General features: G+C 43.1%; 1 protein-coding gene across 2 annotated transcripts in view; it reads right to left on the reverse strand.

Annotated features, from left to right (window-relative positions):
• The window catches only part of mcama (melanoma cell adhesion molecule a), an 81240-nt gene that overhangs the window by 31283 nt on the left and 28352 nt on the right, over nt 1-21605 (reverse strand). For both annotated transcript variants that reach the window (XM_080435531.1, XM_080435532.1), the window contains exons 2-4: nt 6261-6391; nt 5512-5734; nt 1102-1176 (exon numbers count right to left, since the gene is read on the reverse strand). In XM_080435531.1, coding sequence (XP_080291657.1) covers nt 1102-1176; nt 5512-5734; nt 6261-6391 — 429 coding nt within the window. The remainder of the gene's footprint in view (nt 1-1101; nt 1177-5511; nt 5735-6260; nt 6392-21605) is intronic.

Genomic DNA, 21605 nt, shown 5'->3' on the forward strand with positions numbered 1-21605 from the left:
CCAAGGATCCCTTAGCTGAGAGAGAAATGAAGCAGGGACCCCCCACTACATACTGTATAAAATTGAGTTGCAGATTAAACTTTTTAATTTCATTTCACAGATAGCTTCAGAAACTTGTTTGGCAGCACTATCATCAGTGTTGTATAAATTAATGTTTTTAGTTTGTTTACACATAATCCTTTCTATTTTGTTGGATTCAGGTTAAAGTGTATTTTCATTTAACCACGTAAACCCTAAAAACGTAGTAAACTTGACCTTCGGCTCTGTAGTACTTGGTCTGCTCTTTCTTCCATCTACACCAAACCTCTTTGCCAAAAAATAGCAGATCTACAAGCTCACAACGTGCCACGCTGCAACACATTGTAAGCTTGTAGATCTTCTATTTAGGCAAATCTTCTCCCCACAATAGATGCTATTTAATGTAAAAAAAAAAGGTTCTTATCACACAAAGATTTGTCTGCCCCCTTGTAGTAACTCTGAGGACCCACTAGGGATCCAGGACCCCCTGTTGAAGACCCATAAATTTGAGCAAAATTAAATGACAAGTCATCATGAGAACGCAGACAGCGCTGAATGACTGAGTGAGACTCTCTGCCCGGAGGAGGTGTCTTATAAGAAGGGGGAAGATGCTCAATGTCAGTCCGAGAGTCAGATTGTAATTACTCGATAGATTGTTGGTGTGCATGTGTGACCAAAATTTTAATATAGTTATTTAACACTGAGTCAGCTGTGAGAGCAGAAGAATTTCAAAGTTGAATATATGAATATATGATATGTCCTGATGAACGCCTGAACAGGCCGAAACGTTGACGAGCAATACATTCTGGAGCTTTTTGCAACTACCAGTGTGCAGACTTTATTCTTTTTCAGATCATTTGATATGCCCTTGTTTCGTTTAACGTTGATGATGATGACGTCATAATAATAATAATAATAACTTTATTTATATAGCGCCTTATCGAAAACAAGTTAACAAAGTGCATAACAATAACAACAGTAAATAAACAATAAAGATCAGAAATTGCATAAATAGTACAACAGTGAGAAAAAGCTGTGCGATAGAGGGGTATATAGACTGTGAAAGGCTGGGCTGGGGAGGACCTACCTTTGACGGCGGCTCATTGGTCACAGAGATTCCGGTGAGGACACCCTCTATTAGCGGAGCCTCTGGCGGAGCTGGAGGAAAAAGGAGACATTAAACAGATGAATCCTATGACAATGAGCATGTCATTAACCATGAAACTTCCCTAATAACCCTAACACATCTGCATTATGTCACATGAAAGAAAGATGAATGGATGGGTGACTCCTCTTTTGTGTTTCTGCAAAGCAGTGTGTTCACTCCAATTTGACATGGACATATAGGTCAAATGCTATCCAGACTTTTAACACATAGTCAAATGCAGACATTTGACACAGAATTTAAAATATTTTCAATATTTTCTCGACTGACTCGCTGTTGGTTTAAAATAAAGTTGTTAGAGTTGTTTATCTAACTTTTTAACCATAATTAAATTTCTTTCTTTATTTCTTTTTCCTTTATTTATACAGGGAAGCCCATTGAGAGCAAGCTCTCCTTTTCAAGGACGCCCTGATAACAACATATAAAATGACGTCTTGAATTTTTGTAAATGGTGTATTTCCTTTCCTTGTTGGGAGGCTATCGTTGGTCGGGAGATGTGTCCTGTGATCATGTTCTTACTTATCTTTTTATTTTCATACACTTTTCAATTTACTTTATGAATGTTGTGTCTGAGCTGTATTTTTGTTTTATTATTTCTTGTTTGTTTAAGTGTTTGTATTTTGTCTGTCTGAAAAAGCAATAAACATATTTTGCAAAAAACAACAACAACATATAATACATATATAATGAGAGACAATAACAAACATTTGAATCACATTACAATGTCACAGATGCAAATAAACATAGTGTTACATGAAACAGGTGCATGTAACACTATGTTAGAGATCGGTGCTCCTCAGAGTGCATGTCTGTAGGGTTGCCTAGCCAAGGGCTGTGTGAGTCGTGGGTTGTAGACGCCAGGACCCGCGGAAGCTGCAGGGCTAGTGTTTCAACGACATACAGTGCAACCTTTCACATTTGTGGCACGCCCAAAGGGCAGAAGTGAAAGTGCTTTTGGAGGAGCTCTCCACATGTAATTCCATTTTGGGGTGGATGTTACGTTCTAATATGTGATATATTGCATTTTTTGTAAGAAATAGGCCCTTCCCACTAACTTTGGAAGCCAATTACAGGCAAACAGTATGGAATATCAAAAACCAGTTTGATGCTCATTGTCTCTTGATTCCCAAGATCATTTGTACATATCGTAGTGATACAAATATTTTCTCTGTAACAAACAGTGGCATTTGTAGTATTTCTGGTGGACGTCTAAGTGAAATCACCTTTGGCTCTGTTGTCTAAAGGCCCCCCAATGTGTGTTTAAAATGTTGGCTCGATCAGACAATTCCAGAATTTGCCATTCTTTGTAAAAAGGTCTTGCACAAAAACAAATTTATCCACTTTTTTACACCTGTACACCCGTGATGTGACAACATCACAATATCTTTCTGATTCTAGGTCCCTACCGCAAAAAAACGGTTGTCCTTAAAACCCCACCGCAATCGCTGTGATTGACTGAGACGTACAAAGGAAGCACTTGATGACACGCAAGGCGATTGGCTGTTCGGCGTGGGCACTTGCTCGGGGCATGCCTCACAAGCCTTATGTACAGGAAGTTGAGTGAACCGAAGCGAGCACTCCTCAATAATAACTGGACTGGAACGCACAGTCTCACTGTTTGTATACAAATAATTGGTTTATACAACTGAATTTTGAAGCATCGGTAGTCTTTTGAACTGCAGAGGGCAATACTACGCACCTATGCATCTGCCCCGCGGTAAGTATGCAACTTGAAGAGGCTGTTTCATTAATTGACTGCCATAGAGTACATGCACTCTGCGGGCCTCAATTACGTCATTATAGTGATCGTACATGATATAAATAGATGTGTTCTACATCTCAATATCATTTCTCACTAGTAATAATAATAGTTTGGAATTATATAGACATTTTCCCAAAGTCGCTTTAAATAAACATAGTAATAGTAACTAGATATCTCAAGAAGAAGCTTGAAAATGAGTAGTAGCGGTAATGAACGTAAAGGTCTTGGAAAAGGAGGAGCTAAGCGTCACCGTAGGGTGCTTCGTGATAACATCCAGGGAATCACTAAGCCTGCTATCCGCCGTCTGGCTCGCCGTGGCGGTGTGAAACGTATCTCTGGTCTGATCTATGAGGAGACCCGCTCTGTTCTCAAGACATTCCTGGAGAACGTGATCCGTGATGCCGTGATCTACACCGAGTACGGCAAGAGAAAGACTGTGACCACAATGGATGTGGTTGATGCTCTGAAGAGACAGGGACGCCCTCTGTATGGCTTTGGAGGTTAGAATATAGACTTCAACAACAAATCACCCAAGGCTCTTTTTGAGTGCAACACACTCACAGGAGTTTGAAAAGCAATGACACAATTGTGCCAAGAAAACAATCTGGACCACAGAGATGATCATGGACTAAAGGATGATGGGCAGAGAGAAAACCACTTCTACATCAATGGCGCTGCAGTGGAGAGGGTCAGTGACTTCAAATTCTTTGGCGTCCACATCACTGAGAAACTCAGCCGAGACATACACACTGAATGAGTTGAAGAAGGCAGAACAATGCCTCTACTTTCTCAAGCGACTGAAGAAGTATGGCATGGGACCCAAGGTCCTTAGTAGTGATAGGAGTTCAGTTCCAATCATTTCGTTCAATTCTCTAAAATGATACGTTCAAATGATTTGTTCACCATTCACCGTTCAGTGTGTCCAAAGTAGTTGAAAATGTGCCACTCGCAGGACAGGGGAGTCGCAAACTTACACCAAGTTGACCAAAGACATTGGAAATGCGCCAGCAGCCCCGCTCAAATCAACTGTCAGTCCGTCGTGGGAAGAGCCCTCCTCGCGTAGTTTAGTCCAATGAGTAAACAGGAATGTCTTCAGCCAATCAAAGTGTTGGATTTTGCACTGAACAACTGAACGCTAACTTTTGAGGAAGTGACCAAGTGCATTTCGATGACCAAAAATAACCTGTTTCTTCGAACGAGTCATTCGCGACCGACACAACACTAGTCCTCAGGGACTACAAATGTACCCTGATTGGAGGCATCACTGCCTATTATGGGAAATGTACCGACCTCTACCTCAATGCAATGCAGAGGGTTGTGCGGACAGCTGAGTGCATCAGCTGATGTCTTCCCTCCATCCAGGACATATACGGGGAATGCTGTCTGAGCCACTGTATGTTAACTAATTGTTGTGTGCATCGCATCCACCTGTTTTGCAAAAAGACCACTAGTTCCTCAACTATGTCATCTCACACAGTATGTGTAAAAGAAAGGGGCCCTCCGCAGAGCCAGAGCTGTGTAAGATGTGGGTTGCAGCCTGGGGAATAGCATCTCTACAACATAAGGTGCAACTATTTGTGTCGCCCCCTATAGGCAGAAGTGAAAGTGTTTTGGAGGTGCACTCTATAGTGGCCCCTCAACATGCGATTCCAATTTGGGGTTGATTGGATGTTGCATACATGAAATAGGGTGGCGTTTTTTTTTGTGGCCCCTTCCACTAATTTTGGAAGCCAACAACAGCATGGAGTATCGAAATTCGAAACTCGGTTTGAGGCCCATTGTCACAAGATGATTTGCACCTAATTTGGTGAAAGAATCATGTTTCTGCAACAAACTGGATTGAGTAGCATTTGTGGCACCCTCTATCGTTCAAAATCAAATCACTTTAAGGTCTGCGTTGTTCAGAGGTCCCCAACATTTTTTGTTTGAAACCCAAAATAGGAATTCCATGTCTACCTGGGACCCAAATTTACTCAAATACAGTATAGTGAAAAGTGTAGTGAAAATAGCCAATCTACAAGCTCACTAGCGTGTAGATATGCTATTTTCACTATTTCTGGAGTAATTTTTTTGTATTTTGTATTTGAGAGTAAAAAAACACATCTACTCATGACCTATGAAAATGGGTCCAGACCCATTGTTTGGGAAACATGATCTCTGCCTTGCGGAGATAATTAATAAGGAAACCACTGAAATATGCATTAATGTTGCTGACAAACTACAAACTTCAAAGTAATTTGTTCTGCATTATTAAAGGTTTACAAAAGCCTGTACTTTATTTGTGTGCCAAAAATCTTTTTGACATAAACCCTCATGAATCCGATTGATTATTGGTTGTTGTTGTATAACTCAATGGTTGGATCACATGGGGAGAATTTACTACGAAATCCATCCAATGATTGAGATAAATGTTCCATTAAACGGCTTGTTTTTGATACAGGGACACATATTGGTTGGTACAGAGAGGGACACATATTGGTTGGTACAGAGAGGGACACATATTGGTTGGTACAGAGAGGGACACATATTGATTGCTATGGAAGAGCGTCTTTGTGTGCTTGCTCACCAAACACCCTGAGGTGCGTCTTGCCCTCGGCGTTGCCTGCGGCCAGCCCGTTGACCTGGCAGAAGAACTCTCTCTCGTCAGACAACTTGACGTCCTGTATGATAAGCTGCGCGTCCTGCTGGTCGGAGATGATGATTCGCTCGCTGTACTCTGTGCTCTCATCCACCTTCTGATTCGCGTCGTCACCGTAATAGATCCGCACACGAGTGCCGCTGGTGGACCTCTGAGGGGCGACACACACAGGAATTCACATCAGAGACCAAATGCAGAATTGAACCCACCGTTTAACCACTTAAACCCTATATACTTTTGCGTTGTGACCCGTTGTAAGCTTGTGAATGTTTGCTCCCACAATAGGAACGCTAGGGTTCGTGTGGTAAATTCAGGCTTGTCCCAAGTGACGGTGTCACTTGCAGACAAAAACAGACCTTCAAGCTTAGCTTGCAGGTCTATTCTTGCCCAGCGTAACTGGTACATAACATAGTTAACAAGTTAGTGAGCTAAAACACATTTATATGGCAACTTTGACAACTGGCCACACTGCACATACAGGATGATGGTACAGGAGCATTGCATCATGGGGGATATTTGGGTTTGATGTGAGCTGATTTGGTGCACTGTAGTGAACTTGACCTGCATGATTTTTCAATTGGACTGACACTTTCTGTGGAGAAAAACAGCATCCGGTTCCCATGGGGTTCCCAGAGTGTATCCAGCCAGAGAGAGAGAGAGTGTGTGTTCTTACTCACCACGAACCACTGGATCATGACGAGGCTGGGTGTGTTGTCGTCTGTGAAGTTGTACTGGCAGGGGATCTGTGCCGAGTCACCCAGGTACACCTCAATACTCTCATCCATCGTCAGCTCCACTTTGGCCCACACTGGAGAAAACACAAACACACACAAACACATTAGATCAGCTGTTTCAGAAGGTAACAGTTGAAGAACTGCCACGACTGTGTCGCACGCACGATGACAGGTACTTTCAGACTTTCATCTGAAAACAGAAAATGTTATTTTCATTGAGAGGCAAACTGCAAACCTGTCAAATACAATATATAAGCTGACTACGAGAGAAATGTGTTGTTCATCATTACACCATGTAAGTCTTTATCGTACGACAGTATTTTTTTTCCTTAATGTTTTTTTTTTATTCACACATGTCCAAAATAGCGACGGCATGTTTGAAAGTGGTTAGTAAATAAATCGCCATCCTCTCAGGCTTGACACCCTTGAAGAGAAATGTGTGAGGCATATTGGCAGAACTGTTTTCATAGACAGTGCAAATGCCCAGCTATATCCAATGTTCTCCAGTGTACAGTCAGTGAAGTGACAGCCTGGCTGAGGACGACTTAACAGTATGTGTGGAATGTCTTCCCAGGCTGTCCCTGACCCAGTGTCCGGCAGTCTGGTGGCGACAGATGAGCATGGTAGCCGACGCTGCCAGCTCCCATGGCACAGTTACCCTGGTTTCTCTCTCTCTCCAACCCACAATGCTTAGCCTTGGCCAAAAGAGTCAGTTACCCAGCATTGTCATGGGAACAGAGACATGCGACGGCGAGCCAGTGTGACACTGAGCTGCTGATGCAGCGAGCCAAGAAGGGCTTTTTCATTTGGCTCCTCGACACCGGCCAAGTCACACACAATGACGGGAGAACCCCAGATACTTTTATACATGTCTTAACACAGAAATGCCTGAGTGAAAAGAGCCGACAGACCACTGCCCTTTTCACGAATTTAGGGCATTGTTTGGCTTCATGAACGCCTTTTTGAACTTTGGAAGCACTGTGGCGGTCTGGCGTGGTGGGCAAGAATCACTTCAACTAAATATTCTCTTGTGTTATTTGTCTACATAATGAAGAGCCCGGATCAAGTAGACACTTGACATAGAGGTATGACTGTTATGTGGGGCTGGGTATTCCTGGCTGTTAGCAACACATCAGGGCATAGCAGAGACAGGTGTTCCAGTGAGGGGATAAGAGGGGGTTCAAGTGGCTGGTAATCCGAACTGTCCTGTGGTCACTGACCCCACACATCACTGCATGCCAAACACTCCCCTCGGACTGTCTCCAGTGTTGTTGGTGTTTATCACTATGCGGTGTGAGCTGTCACATAGTGCAGACAGCACTGAGACTTGCGAAACGAGGACGTCAAATAGATTAGAAGACCTATGGTTTTGTTTCTTTTTTCTTTTTTTCCATATTCATTTGAAAGATGTGACGAGGTGGCCGAGTGGTTAAGGCGATGGACTGCTAATCCATTGTGCTCTGCACGCGTGGGTTCGAATCCCATCCTCGTCGAAGGCCCTTTTCAATGTGGTGTGATAGCTATCTATCTGAAAACCAAGACTTTTAATGCTGGATTGCTCCCTTATGTGTAAAAAGATAGCACAATAGTCTATATAAATAAATTAATGAATTTCTGCCATTTAATCGGAAAGACTCAATACAAAACAAATAAGAAGGACAAAGAAGATATGGCTAAAACAACGTGCCATGTCTTGTTATCACATTTCTGTTTTACGTTCAACAGCAGCAAGTTCACAGCTAAACACATGAGTCACAGGGTGACAGCCTGTCAAGGTTATGTACAGTAACATCATGACACCTTTCTGTCATTAGCGTAAATGTCCATTTTCAATTCCCACCACCTAGAAAACATGTTTTTATCGACGAGGATGGGATTCGAACCCACGCGTGCAGAGCACAATGGATTAGCAGTACATCGCCTTAACCACACCTCGTCATATTCTATGAGCAAATATACTCTGTTAAAAGCCATAGATCTTGTCTGTGTCTGTGTTTGTCTGTCTATCTGGACTAACCTCGCTTCACCAGGCTTTCCACGTGGCGGAAAGTGTGGTTTTCGTTGCAAATTGACCAATGTGATACGGTAATTTGTACGAATACATACTGTAGTGTACATACATACACCGTTTCTGTTTCTGTTCTAGACCCAGACCAGAGCAGAAACTTGAATAGGGATTTGATCCCAGTCCTGACGTACGTCAATATTTGTGTTTGTATATTTGGACAGGGCAGATCTGTCCAGACAGACAAAATACACTCACAGACAAGAAGACCTATGGTTTAGTTTCTTCTTTTATTTCTTTTTTTTCTTCTTTTTTTTATTGTGAGATGTGACGAGGTGGCCGAGTGGTTAAGGCGATGGACTGCTAATCCATTGTGCTCTGCACGAGGATTGCCCTTTTCAATGTGGTGTGATATCTTTATCTATCTGAAAACCATGCCTTTTAATGCTGAATTGCTCCCTTATGTGTAAAAAGATAGCACAATAGTCTATATAAATTAATTAATGACTGTCATTTAATCGGAAAGACTCAATACAAAACAAATAAGAAGGACAAAGAAGATTTGGCTAAACAAATATGGCTTGTTATGACATTTTTGTTTTACGCTCAACAGCAGCAGAAATTTCACAGCTAAACACATCAGTCACAGGTTGACAGCCTGTCAAGGTTATGTAAAGTAGCATGATGACACCTCTCTGTCATTAGTGTAAATGTCCCTTTTCCATCCCACCACCTAGAAAACATGTTTTTATCGACAAGGATGGAATTCGAACCCACGCGTGCAAAGCACAATGGATTAGCAGTCCATCGCCTTAACCACTCGGCCACCTCATCGTATTTTATGACGAAATACTCTATACTGTTAAAAGCCATAGGTCTTGTCTGTGTCTGTGTTTCTCTGTCTATCTGGACTAACCTCGCTTCACCAGGCTTTCCACGTGGCGGAAAGTGTGGTTTTCGTTGCAAATTGACCAATGTGATACGGCCACGTTCCGTATCTGGTCATTTGTACGAATACATACTGTATATAAATGCACCGTTTCTGTTTCTGCTCTAGACCCAGACCAGAGCAGCAGCCTGAATAGGGATTTGATCCCAGTCCTGACGTCCGTCAGTATTTGTGTTTGTCTATTTGGACAGGGCAGATTAGGGCTGGGCGATATGTCGATATGTATCGTCTGGACGGTAGAAAATGTCTATCGTTTAATAGGAAGCTCTATCGTTTATATCGCAAAATGTCGCAAAACACGCTTTACGGCAGTATTTACGTCACCGACGCGACATACGGCATGCCCAGGGAGGCACGCTGCTAAAGCATAAACAAAACAACCATGGAGGAAGACGTAGCAGACCAGGGTAACAGTACTAATTCGCAACAACAACAAGAGGATCAACAAGATGACCAGCCAACACAAACCGAGGAGCTTGTACCTAAAAGAGGGGGAACTTCTGTCGCATGGATGTGGTTTGGATTTAAAAAGACCGACACGGACCAGTCTGGTGTGTGTGTGTGTGTGTGTGTGTGTGTGTGTGTGTGTGTGTGTGTGTGTGTGTGTGTGTGTGTGTGTGTGTGTGTGTGTGTGTGTGTGTGTGTGTGTGTGTGTGCATGCGATGCGAAGAGTGTGCGCGCACTTCTCTCATACAGACAGTAGCTGCTCATTCCTCCTACCTGCAGGGTTGCCTCTTATTCCAAATAAATTACTAGGCGCCATCTGAAAAGTCCTTAATGCTGTAAACAGCTTCCAACAACAACTCTAAAAGACGTTGTGATGTGATCATGATATCAGCCATCCATTCCACACCGCTGGTTTAATTCATGTGCCTATACAGACGTCTTCTCATCTATCCAGCTGTAGCCTATTAAAGCTCGTTAAGACTCGTCTGAAAGTTTAACAAAGTCCACTGAGCAAGAGAGTAGTGTAACATTTTTAGTCAGAGGTTAAAACAAGCCAAAACAGTGACATAAGGTGAGCTGAGAGAGATGAATCAGGGACCCCCTTCTATATTGTATGACATTTTTACTTGGTCTGCTCTTTTTTTCCCCTCTACACCTATATACCTCTTTGCCAAAAATAGCAGATCTACAAGCTTGTGATCTTGTAGATCTGCTATTTTTGGCTTTAGTCCTCCTTAGAAATGGGATGCTAGTGGTTAATGTAAAAAAATATCATATCACACAAAGATTTGGCGTCCCCCCCTGTAGTAACTCTGAGGACCCCCTAGGGGTCCCGGACCCCCTGTTGAAGACCTCTGGACTAGAGTGACATAAGGTAAATTTCTCACCTTGAAAATAATTAAATGCAGACATGTCCTGCTATGTGTCTGAATGGGAAAACCTTATTTATTTCTTTTTGCTTTTAGTTCAAATAAGAAAATAATTTTGCATTAAGATAAGATTTTGTTAGTTAAAAAAGATTACCATTTTTAATAAATAATAATTTCAATAACTGATCTCAATATGGACCCATAATAAGTTTTGTCAAAATCATGCAGCTCTATAACAGCAACAGCCATAACAGCAATGGTACAAATAAAAAAATAAATGATATAGGCAACAGTAGTATTCTTTTAAAAATTCTTCTTGTTTTTGTAATGACTTTAGGCCTTTCGTTGCATCGTTAGGGCATCAATATTATAGCCATATCATGATATTAGACTGGATATCGTCTGTGATTTTGGATATTGTACTATTATGATATGGCATAAGTGCTATTTTCCTGGTTTAATCTTATTGGTTCTCTGTATTGGCAAATACACAAAATTAAGTACTTGTACTTAGCCTGAAAAAAAATCTAGTTAGAAAATAGAATATCGGTATCGGTAAAACCGGTATCGGTAGGTCAGACTTTTAAAAAAACGGAAATCGGTATCGGCCAAGGATTTTCCAATCGGTGCATCTCTACCTACTACCTTTATTTGTTGAGTATATCATTTCAAACTGCATTTCCACATTGCAATTTTATGTGAACTATTCATTAATTGAATTTACCGAAAATGTGCTATATCGTGATGTATATCGTATCGGGATATAAAATGAGCTATATCGGGATATGAGATTTTGGTCATATCGCCCAGCCCTACGGCAGATCTGTCCAGACAGACAGATACACATACAAAATACACGCACAGACAAGAAGACCTACGTATGTTTTTACCAGCATCTACCAGGTCTACAAAGAGACTCAGCACTAGTCATTTCTCGACATATTCTCGACATGTTTTCGATCATTGGCTGTCCTTTAAGCCAATGGGGATACTTTCCTATACTCTGAACGGGCGGTCTCGTCCTCCCAAGCTATGGTACTAGACACGCCTCTCGCCTCTAAGGCTACTATGCATGCCTGCCGTCGCTTCAAATCGCCGTGACACAGAGTAATATATAGGACAAAATTTAAGTAAAGTACTTGAGTAAATGTACTTAGTTACTTTACACCTCTGTATACGCGCTGCGTAGCGTCCGTTCTGGCCTAGCAGTGTTGCCACATTCTGCGAGAGAAATAAGCAACAGGTCTAAGCCAATGGGGAGCCACTAGCAGTGTTGCCAGATTCTGCGAGACAAATCAGAAACCAGGTCTATGAAAACAAGCCGCGCATACACGGCACATACACGGCACATACACGGCAAACAAACACACACACACACACACACACACACACACACACACACACACACACACACACACACACACACACACACACACACACACACACACACACACACACACACACACACACACACACACACACAGAGAGAGAGAAAAAAAATAAAGCATGCTGGTATACATGACTGAGTCATGTCTTGTTTTTTCTTCTTTTTTTATATGTAAGATAAGACGAGGTGGCCGAGTGGTTAAGGCGATGGACTGCTAATCCATTGTGCTCTGCACGCGTGGGTTCGAATCCCATCCTCGTCGAAGGGACAATCGGATTTAAGAGGCGATTGATACTTGTTGCGTGCCGTTAACGCACGGGAGAGTCTCTGTGTTTCGCTGCCCAGGTGGACAGGGTTTTGAGGTTAGGTTTAGTCATAATGTCTGTGAGGTTAGGGTTAAGGTTAAGTTTAGGCATAGTTTTTGTGAAGTTAAATGTTAGGGTTTAGGCACAACCTGGGCGACCACACCAATGAAAGAGGGAGTCCCATTATTGCACACCGGAAATAGGTTATCTACAACCTCACAACCGGTGAGCAGGTGATGTTTTCCTTTACATTGGTTGTTTTACAGATTGTTTAAATAGACATTCCGTGAGTAAGTAATGCCTTGTTAGAAGCATTGGTATGGCAGGGGGTGAGCAGATTTTGAAGAGAGAGAGGGAGGTTCCAAGGTGTTCTAACAGCTCAGGGAATGGAGCCGTCTCCAAGTCTCATAAAGTCAGGACATATTTTCACAACATGCTTAGGAAGAGAAAAAAACTATGGACGGCCGGCGTGCGCACATATTGGTTGGTAGAATTATGTCTCAACAATGAAACCATAAGGTACATATTCATTGCAGCTGCAGGCCTGTGAAAACATATTACATCAGCTTTCAAGCCTCAAAGTCATGTTTCATGCAATCATTTGACATATTTATAGTTAGGCACTTTGGCTCTTGAATTGGGTTCAACCCAACTTATCAGCAAGCATCACTGAGACTAAGGGAGCACTAACGATGCAGTTAACCACTTAAACCCTATATACTTCAGCTCACGGAGGTTCCCCAGTGGTCTATACTTGGTCCTATCCTTTTTTCCCTCTACACCAAATCTCTTCACCGAAAATAGCCGATCTACAACCTCACATGTTGCTTGTAGATCTGCAATTTCTGCTACATGTTCGCCTATTATGACATGCCCAGAATAGGAACGCTAGCGTTCATGTGGTTAAAGGACAGACAAGTCCCCCTGGACGTGATCATTATTTTCAACTGAAAATAATCCTTCAACACTTTTTCCAGCTTAAAATCATTTCTGTTGAGTGACACCTGTCAAAAGGGCTGTGCTGCGATAAGGATAAGGATAAGGATAATTCCTTTTAACAGGTCGTTCATGAAAGTCCTTGCGGTCTTGTTTCCAATGAGAACCTGTGAGCAATTGGGGTTAAGAGTCTTGCTCAGGGACAAATTTCATATCATCGACACATATGCTGGGATAGCCTGGAATCGAACCTGGGGCAACCAGGGCCTCTGGTTCCCTAGGCGGGCTCACTAACCACTCAGCTATGGCCGCCCCAGGATGCAGTACAAATTAGCAGTTAGCTGTTCCTTTCAAGCAGACCACATCTTGTGTACCGGAAATTGCAGACAAATGTTTTTGAGTTTAAACTGAATGGCTGAATTGGAGCGAATGTGAATACTCACCCAAACATGCACGCACGCACGAACGCACACAAACACACACACACACACACACACACACACACACACACACACACACACACACACACACACACACACACACACACTCACGTGAAGCCCCTTCCCGACCTCCTTTGCTCAGCACCAAGATGGGGCTTCATTCTCTTCTTTTAGCTCCCTCCCACCCTCACCCTGTGCCGTGAGGCCCCCAGAACTATGCTCAACCAGCCGTGGCGCTTAGGATGACGCTCAAGCTATTGTTTCCCCACCTGCAGCAAGACAAAACAAGAACTCCCTCTCGATCCCTCTTTCCCCTAAGCAAAAGGTTAAAGACTCTTTATCGTCGATGTTTGTCTTTCAAGGAGACTAGATGTGATGGTGTGTGGGAGATAGTGGGTGTGCTGTGGAGGTAAGAAGAGCTACACTGTCACAGACGTGGATGTAAAAAAGATGACGTGCGTCTCTTTGGGGTCCCGCAGAAGCGGTAACTTTTCATTTAATCCGATTAGCCCTGCAGACTCAGTGGGGATTTGACTTCCAAAGCCAACCTGGGGACAAAGATACAAACATATGTACTGTACACGCACGCACACACGCACGCACGCACGCACAAACACAGGCCTGCACGCACACACGTGCATACACACACACAAACACACACACACACACACACACACACACACACACACACACACACACACACACACACACACACACACACACACATGACCTTGTGACACAATCCAAACTCGTATCTGTGTGTGTGTGTGTGTGTGTGTGTGTGTGTGTGTGTGTGTGTGTGTGTGTGTGTGTGTGTGTGTGTGTGTGTGTGTGTGTGTGTGTGTGTGTGTGTGTGTGTGTGTGTGTGTGTGAGTGAGTGTATAGTCTACAAAAAAAACTGTGAATATTCCAAATGAATATTTGGACGTGTTGACAGGACCTGGCCAGTGACTCGGCCATGAGACCCACAATTATTGGCTTGTCATAGAAGACAAGGAGAGAAAGAGAGTGGGTCAGCTACCAACAACTTCCAGATAGACAGACAAACTGAGATGCAAATAGGGTCTCGAATTTAAATTATCTTATGTAATAAAGAATTATATTATCGTTGCCTAATCACGGGCGCGACCCGATAGCTGAATGGTTAGGTCGCATACCACATAGCCTCTGATGCTTGACAGTGAGTCCTGGGTTCAATTCCTGACCTGTTTGCTGCAAGTCACTCTCTGATTCTCCCTGTTGCCTGTATCTCTCCACTGACTATCAAATAATGGCAGAAAAATTACATAAAAGATATTTTGCCTATTTATCCAAATGCATCTATGACAGCTCCTGAAAATTGTCTTGTAGTATACAGATGAGCTCCCTTTCAGGTGCAATCTGATGATATTTTTGCTAACATACTGTAGAGGATGAGCATGATTGTCAGGATCAGTCAGATGAATGGCTTTGTGCCCTGCATGTCAAGAGGAAGATTTCACAGTTGCACAGTTCAGTTTAACCACTTAAGCCCTATGTTATACTTCATTGCACAATGGTGTCATACAAAAATAGCAACAATAGCCGACCTACAAGCTGCAAGTAGTATTTTTTACCTTTTCTATTATTTATGTATTTTTTCCATTTTTGCCTATGTGACATTCCCACGATAAGGACATCAGGTTGAAAGTGGTTAATGTGTAAATGCAAAACACATATATGCAGTATTTTCCCCAAATCTGACATAAATCCTAAAACTAATGGTAAACAGAGAGGATGCATTTATGTAAATGGCCACACATTTATAAAAGGGGTTAGAGACTGTTTTTGGCTCACACAGCAAGAAATGAGTTAGTGGCAGCGACACAGTGATTGTGTTTCTGAGAAAGACAATGGAGCTGAGACAATCCACACTGTGGGGGGTAGCCTCTTCTTCCTGACCCAGCTCTGTGCATACAGTAGCTCATTATGGAGCTAATGCACACACAATAGCATCACACGCTAATCCTGGTCGTCACAACATTAGATGAAGCCCATGAGCTTGGCTCTGTATCAGACGTCATGCTGCTCCTCATCTCCCTTATCTCCCTTATTCACCCCCCACAATGGTCCAGATCACCTGTGACCAACCAGTCAGCCTCAATTGAATGGCTTAAGCCTTTGCACGCTTGGCCAGCCATGAAATAACGCCCCATGCATGTGGATGCTGATAAACTTTTGTTGTCAACCCTGATTTGAACGTGGGATTTTGTAGCGACAATGTGGGGGGTGTGAGTGGGGAGGGGGGAGGGGGGGTTAGTGGAATCAGGGAAAATTACCAAATTATGCTGCCTAGCTTTCAGGGAATGTGGATTGTGTCTGCTCTGCATATTTCTGTCTTAGCTGTAGGCTAGCCCTGGGTAGTGCCCCTAGACACAGTGGAATTCCCAAGCTCAGTTTAACCACATTATAACCCTGGCGTCCATATTGTGGGCAAATTTTCTAAAATAATTTTCAACATTTTCAACATTTTCAAAAGGAGTCCTACATTTTAAACGGAATATTCAGAAGATAACGGCAAGCTAGCATTCTGTTTAGCATGATGTAAATGCGGTCTCCACCACTGTGCACATTAGGTAACGTGTGCAGGGTGACTGATGCACAGCTATGAACAATGGGGTTTGGACTTTTTACAGCGAGGCTCCTAAGAGGTGAGCCATCTAGAAGGGGGTCTTTCAAGTCTGTCTGTCTGTCTGTCTGTCTGTCTGTCTGTCTGTCTGTCTGTCTGTCTGTCTTCTTGTGCTTGCCAGTAGACCACAGAAGTAGGCCTACCTCCACAATACTATACGTTTTATACTTTTTGAAATATTTAACTTTAATTTCATAATCAGTCAATGGGGCTCAGATCCGGCTGGAACCGTGGCCAAATTTGGAGTCATAGATACAGAATGTCATAGTCATAGACGACTGACATTATAGATGACTGACGTTACAGGCTGGCCACATGAAGTCCGACGTCCACATTGGAATCGCACTATTCACATGTGGATCCAGAGATCCACATGATTTTATTTTTAAGTTGTGAAAACCATCAACTAAGCCTGTGTTTCTAGGGGGAGGGGGCAGGTGAGGGGGTTATGTGAACACACAACATTGGTGTGGTCTCAGACACCTGGCAAATACTGTGCATGACCTACAATACAGTAGCTAACTTCAAAGTGTGTGCGTGTGCAAGTACACACACACCCCCACACACCCCCCCCACACACACACACACACACACACACACACACACACACACACACACACACAGAGCTCTATGGTGACGATGAGAGGCGCCTGTCCGTACTGATGTGGGGTGGTTCTTTGTGAGGTAGCCTCTGGCACAAATCTTCCCATGGAGCCTGTTCTGTTCCCTGGGTGACAGTCATTCACAGAAAAGGGTTCAGGCCCCCTTCTTTCACGTAGAGAGATAAGGAAGTTACTGCAAATCTCATCAAAGATAGCCTCTTCATGTGCAATAAATCCTAGCCTTGGTGCTTGCCATTAACGCAGGTCTGTACCACCCCCATCGTTTGTCTTTCTCCCACCGACATGCATGAACGCATGTGCACTCTCTTTGTGTAAGTGGTTAGGTATTCCTTCTTTGGAAATAAAACTCTTTCATTATTTCTTTGCTATTAGGCCTGTGTATTTTGTGTCGTTGTTCATTTTCACTATTATTCTACATTTTGTATGCATTTCTTTTTCTTCTTTAAAGCACATTGAGGTCGTCCCCTGTGTACTAATTAATTAAGTAAAAGTTGACTTGACTTGGCTTTCTACATCAGTAGAGCAACCCTCCCCCTTCCCTCAACTACCAGGCCATGATGACCCAGCACTCTCAGCTCCCCTGAATGCACCACAACACTCTATCTTGTGTCTTGACAGAAAAACAACGGCCGGCCCTACGAGTAGTGCCTGCGCACCCCCAACACATCCCCGAACTGCTGCCAGCAGCAGCTCATCAAGCGGCGGAATACCAGAACACACAGAAGACTGCGCGAGGGGGACGTTCCACCAACTTGTTACATGGGTTTCAATGCGTCTCCAAGGCACCGGCAAACAGTCCCGTGGTCTTTAAAGAACGTGTTAATTATTCCCGCTGGGCTGGCAACTTCTTAAGCCGGCACATTAATTTTTAAGCAGCTCACCCTGTGGCGGAGACTTCATTAAAAGAGCAAAAGGAATGTTTTATTTATTTTCGCGTCTGATGCTCGGCAGCGAATGGCGGGTTGCTCCCCGGCACACAGTGGCAGCACGCATCAATACAGCCCCCACCGGCACTGCTCCGCAACCACAGGACAGCTAATTAAAGGTCAACAGGCTAAACATTGTGTCTACATCAGGTGGGAGGGGGTCTCGCTATGAGCAAAACTCTGTCAGCCTTTGCAAAGTATGAGGGTTTTCTTCTTCAGATTTTTACCAGGAGTGGGGTCAATATTGAATGGACAGTAGCCTAACTCTGCTGAATAAATAAGAAAAGTTGTTACTATCAGCCAAGATATAATATATCTTGCCTGATAGTAACAACTTTTCTTATTTTCAATATTATTGTTTATAACTACACCATTGTTTGCTGTAGACACAGCAGTTAAACTCTGGAGGCAGTTCTATTATTTGCTTGATACTGTGTACATCTACCCAACTGCAAAACAAGTGCACAGACAATGACAAACAAACAAACTGGCTTTATATTCTAGGCCTTAGGACATAACCTAGGACCTATGGTTAATACGTACCTGGAGTTTGGCCAGGAACGTTGTACAGTGATAGAAAAACAGAGAGGAAGTGTCTTTTTTGCCCTGCTGGAATTTGTCACACCCTGTGGTGAGATACCCACATGGATGGTGGCTAGTGACTGTTCAGGGGACAGTATCTGATGAACAAATATACATACATCCCATACACAGTCATATAATATCCATATCCTCAACAAAAACCCAGGTCTCCTGCAAAGGAAACTAAACGTATACTGATGTCTGGTTTCCTGGCCAAGGGAGATATTAGGCTTCTGGGTTTAAATTGCAACAGGCACTGAAAATAATACAGACAAAATTATTCAGGCAACTACAGCAAACTCCTGCCAAAACCTGTCATTACTCCAGAGAAGAAAAACATTTTGGGGGTGAAATGCTGAGAGCATGCTTTTGTTGGGAGCATCATTTAAATCCTTTTTCTTTCTCTCTCTTTTTTTTACACATTAATCATTATGCTGCTTCCCATAATCATATTTCCTCCAAATGGATTTGATCGACCTACGATGAAAAGTCAAGTTTTTTTTACCCTAACCACTTGAACCCATATCATTGACCAAGGTCCCCCAGGGATCTACAGTATACTTGCTTCCTTTAACACCAAATCTCTTTGCCGAAAATAGCCAATATACCAAGGAGCACAAAGCACAAAACTGCTATTCGCACTAACAACCCAGAATATGCCATGGCCAGGCATTATAAATCAGCAAATCATGGCTCTCCAGCATCTCTGAAATTTTGGGGAATTGAAAAAATTTCAGTCCCATCACGGGGTGGAGACATAATTAATAAACTGCTTCGCAGAGAAGCATTATGGATCCATAACCTTGACACCCTAGAACCCAATGGTCTAAATGAAGAACTGAGCCTTTCATGCTTTCTATAGACGGTCCCTGAGGTTTCTTGACTTTGCTTTTGTGTGCTTTGTACTCTTGAGAATGTCCCCCTTTTTTGTGAATTATCTTCTTTGTGAATTATCTCTTTGTTGTGAATAATTATTTAGTCAAATGTATTCTAAATGTTTTTGCATTGGCCTAATTTTGCTTATACACTGTTTTTCTAAACTAACCTTAACAAGGCACTATATGTGTAGACTATTTTCCATATCTTGCAAATATGCTAAATGGTCCACATGCCCAATTCTAAGTCTAATCACCACTGATGGGCGCATCCTTGAGACTGTGACATGCAGTACTAGGTAATTACCACTAAACAGAGAGCCATCCACCATTGGTTTATTGAGAGCACAGCCCATGCTCACCTCTGTATATAACTGCTTACCTTGTTGTTGCCACCTATGACTCTGAGGAAGGTCGAAAGACCGAAACGTCAGTCATTCTGTTGTACTTGCACCGATCTAAATAAAAGGCCTAAACTGTCCGTGTTGCTCCAGTGTTCTCTCTTCTGCATATACTGTCCCTACTCCTGTGACGCACCGGACCGGCCGTCTAAGGCTTGAGGCGCAACGGTAGAATCCCTTTGTTTAGCCAATATACCAACTCACAATGCAATGTGTTGAGAGTTTGTAGATCAGCCATTTTTGCCAGATGTTCGCCTAGTAGTAAGACATGCCCCAGAATAGGGACACTAGGGTTCATGTGGTTAACCACAGACATGGGTCGTACTGTATCTGCCAAGACGTTTCAAAAAGAATAATTAAAACCTTTCCTAAAAATCTTCCAAATGTTGTGAAGCACTCTGAAGGTGCTGTAGACGAAAATGACATTCACACGTTTCGATGCTGGAGACAATAGAAGGTTGTGATTCCTCCACAATCTCAAATTAAAACGGGTGAAAGATGAGACATTAAGGTGGCAGGGCCAGGTGGGAGGCCTATTCCAAGCCTATAAATGGAAGAGCTTGTTTCCCCATCATGTCTGTGACGACAGCACCATTGACTCATGGACACATTCTGACAAAGGCTCTCCTCATACCAGATCCTGTGGTCAACGTAGTAATGGACAACTTGCTCGAGCTATAGGGCCAAATCCACAAGGTTTTGGTCAACAGACCAGCAGCGCAGAGTAGGGCTGTCACGATTACAAATGTAAGTTGACGATGAATAATTGCGATTAACAATTTAATTGTGTGTTTGGCATTGAACCTTGGAACATATGAATACAATTTTAATTTCTGTTTGCCTTTTATGTAATCAAAAATTGCACAGGGCAGATATGACAAATAACTTACATTTACAAAGAAATGATTGATATATTTAATAGTTTTATACATGTAGCAGAAATAGCTGATCTACAAGCTTACAACATCGTCACAAAAGTGACGCGTTGTAAGCTTGTAGATCTGCTATTTCTGCTTTTTTAATATTCGAAAATGTATCAAACATGGAAACGATCTCAAATAATTGCGATTATACGATTATGTAATAATTGTGACAGGCCTAGTGCAGAGTTGACAACGTATTCACTGCAGTGTGGTTGCTGAAACGTATACACAACATACACGGACCCAAGCACGCACACGTCGTCAACGTGAGGGCACGATACAATGTGTACTATGGCTAATCATCAATAATGTGTCTGGCTTCTCTTTTCAACATTCCAGTGCCCTAGCTAGCTGAACGTTGTGTGCCTATCTGCCCATGCATGTTTGAGGTTGTGTGTGTGTGTGTGTGAGTGCTTGCGTGTGTGTGTGTGTGTGTGTGTGTGTGTGTGTGTGTGTGTGTGTGTGTGTGTGTGTGTGTGTGTGTGTGTGTGTGACTGTGTGTGTGTGTGTGTGTGTGTGTGTGTGGGTGTGGGTGTGTGTGTGTGTGTGTGTGTGTGTGTGTGTGTGTGTGTGTGTGGGTGTGTGTGTGTGTGTGTGTGTGTGTGGGTGTGGGTGTGGGTGTGGGTGTGTGTGTGTGTGTGTGTGTGTGTGTTGGTGTTTGGTGTTGAACCAGCCCCTGTCTCCACAACAAAGGCCTATCTGTGTACACCCTGTCCTTTCATCCTGTCCGTCAGACGTTAGAGGGGGAGTCGTCAGCCGGGCGCGCCACGCCCCAAGACGCCGCATCAAACTGGCAGCGTTTCTCTGGTCTCTGAAACCCCCTCCACCCCCCACTTACCCCCTTGCCCCCCGTTGAGCAGGCTTAAAGAGCTCAAAGAGAATAGTAGAGTGATCACAGGTGCCTCTGTGACGGTAATGAGTGGGAGAGGCTACCCCCTGATCCCAGGCCAGTCCTAATACTCAAGACCCTTCC

The sequence above is a fragment of the Gymnoscopelus braueri genome (genome assembly GCF_963280865.1).
Source record: "Gymnoscopelus braueri genome assembly, chromosome: 8".
NCBI lineage: Eukaryota > Metazoa > Chordata > Actinopteri > Myctophiformes > Myctophidae > Gymnoscopelus > Gymnoscopelus braueri.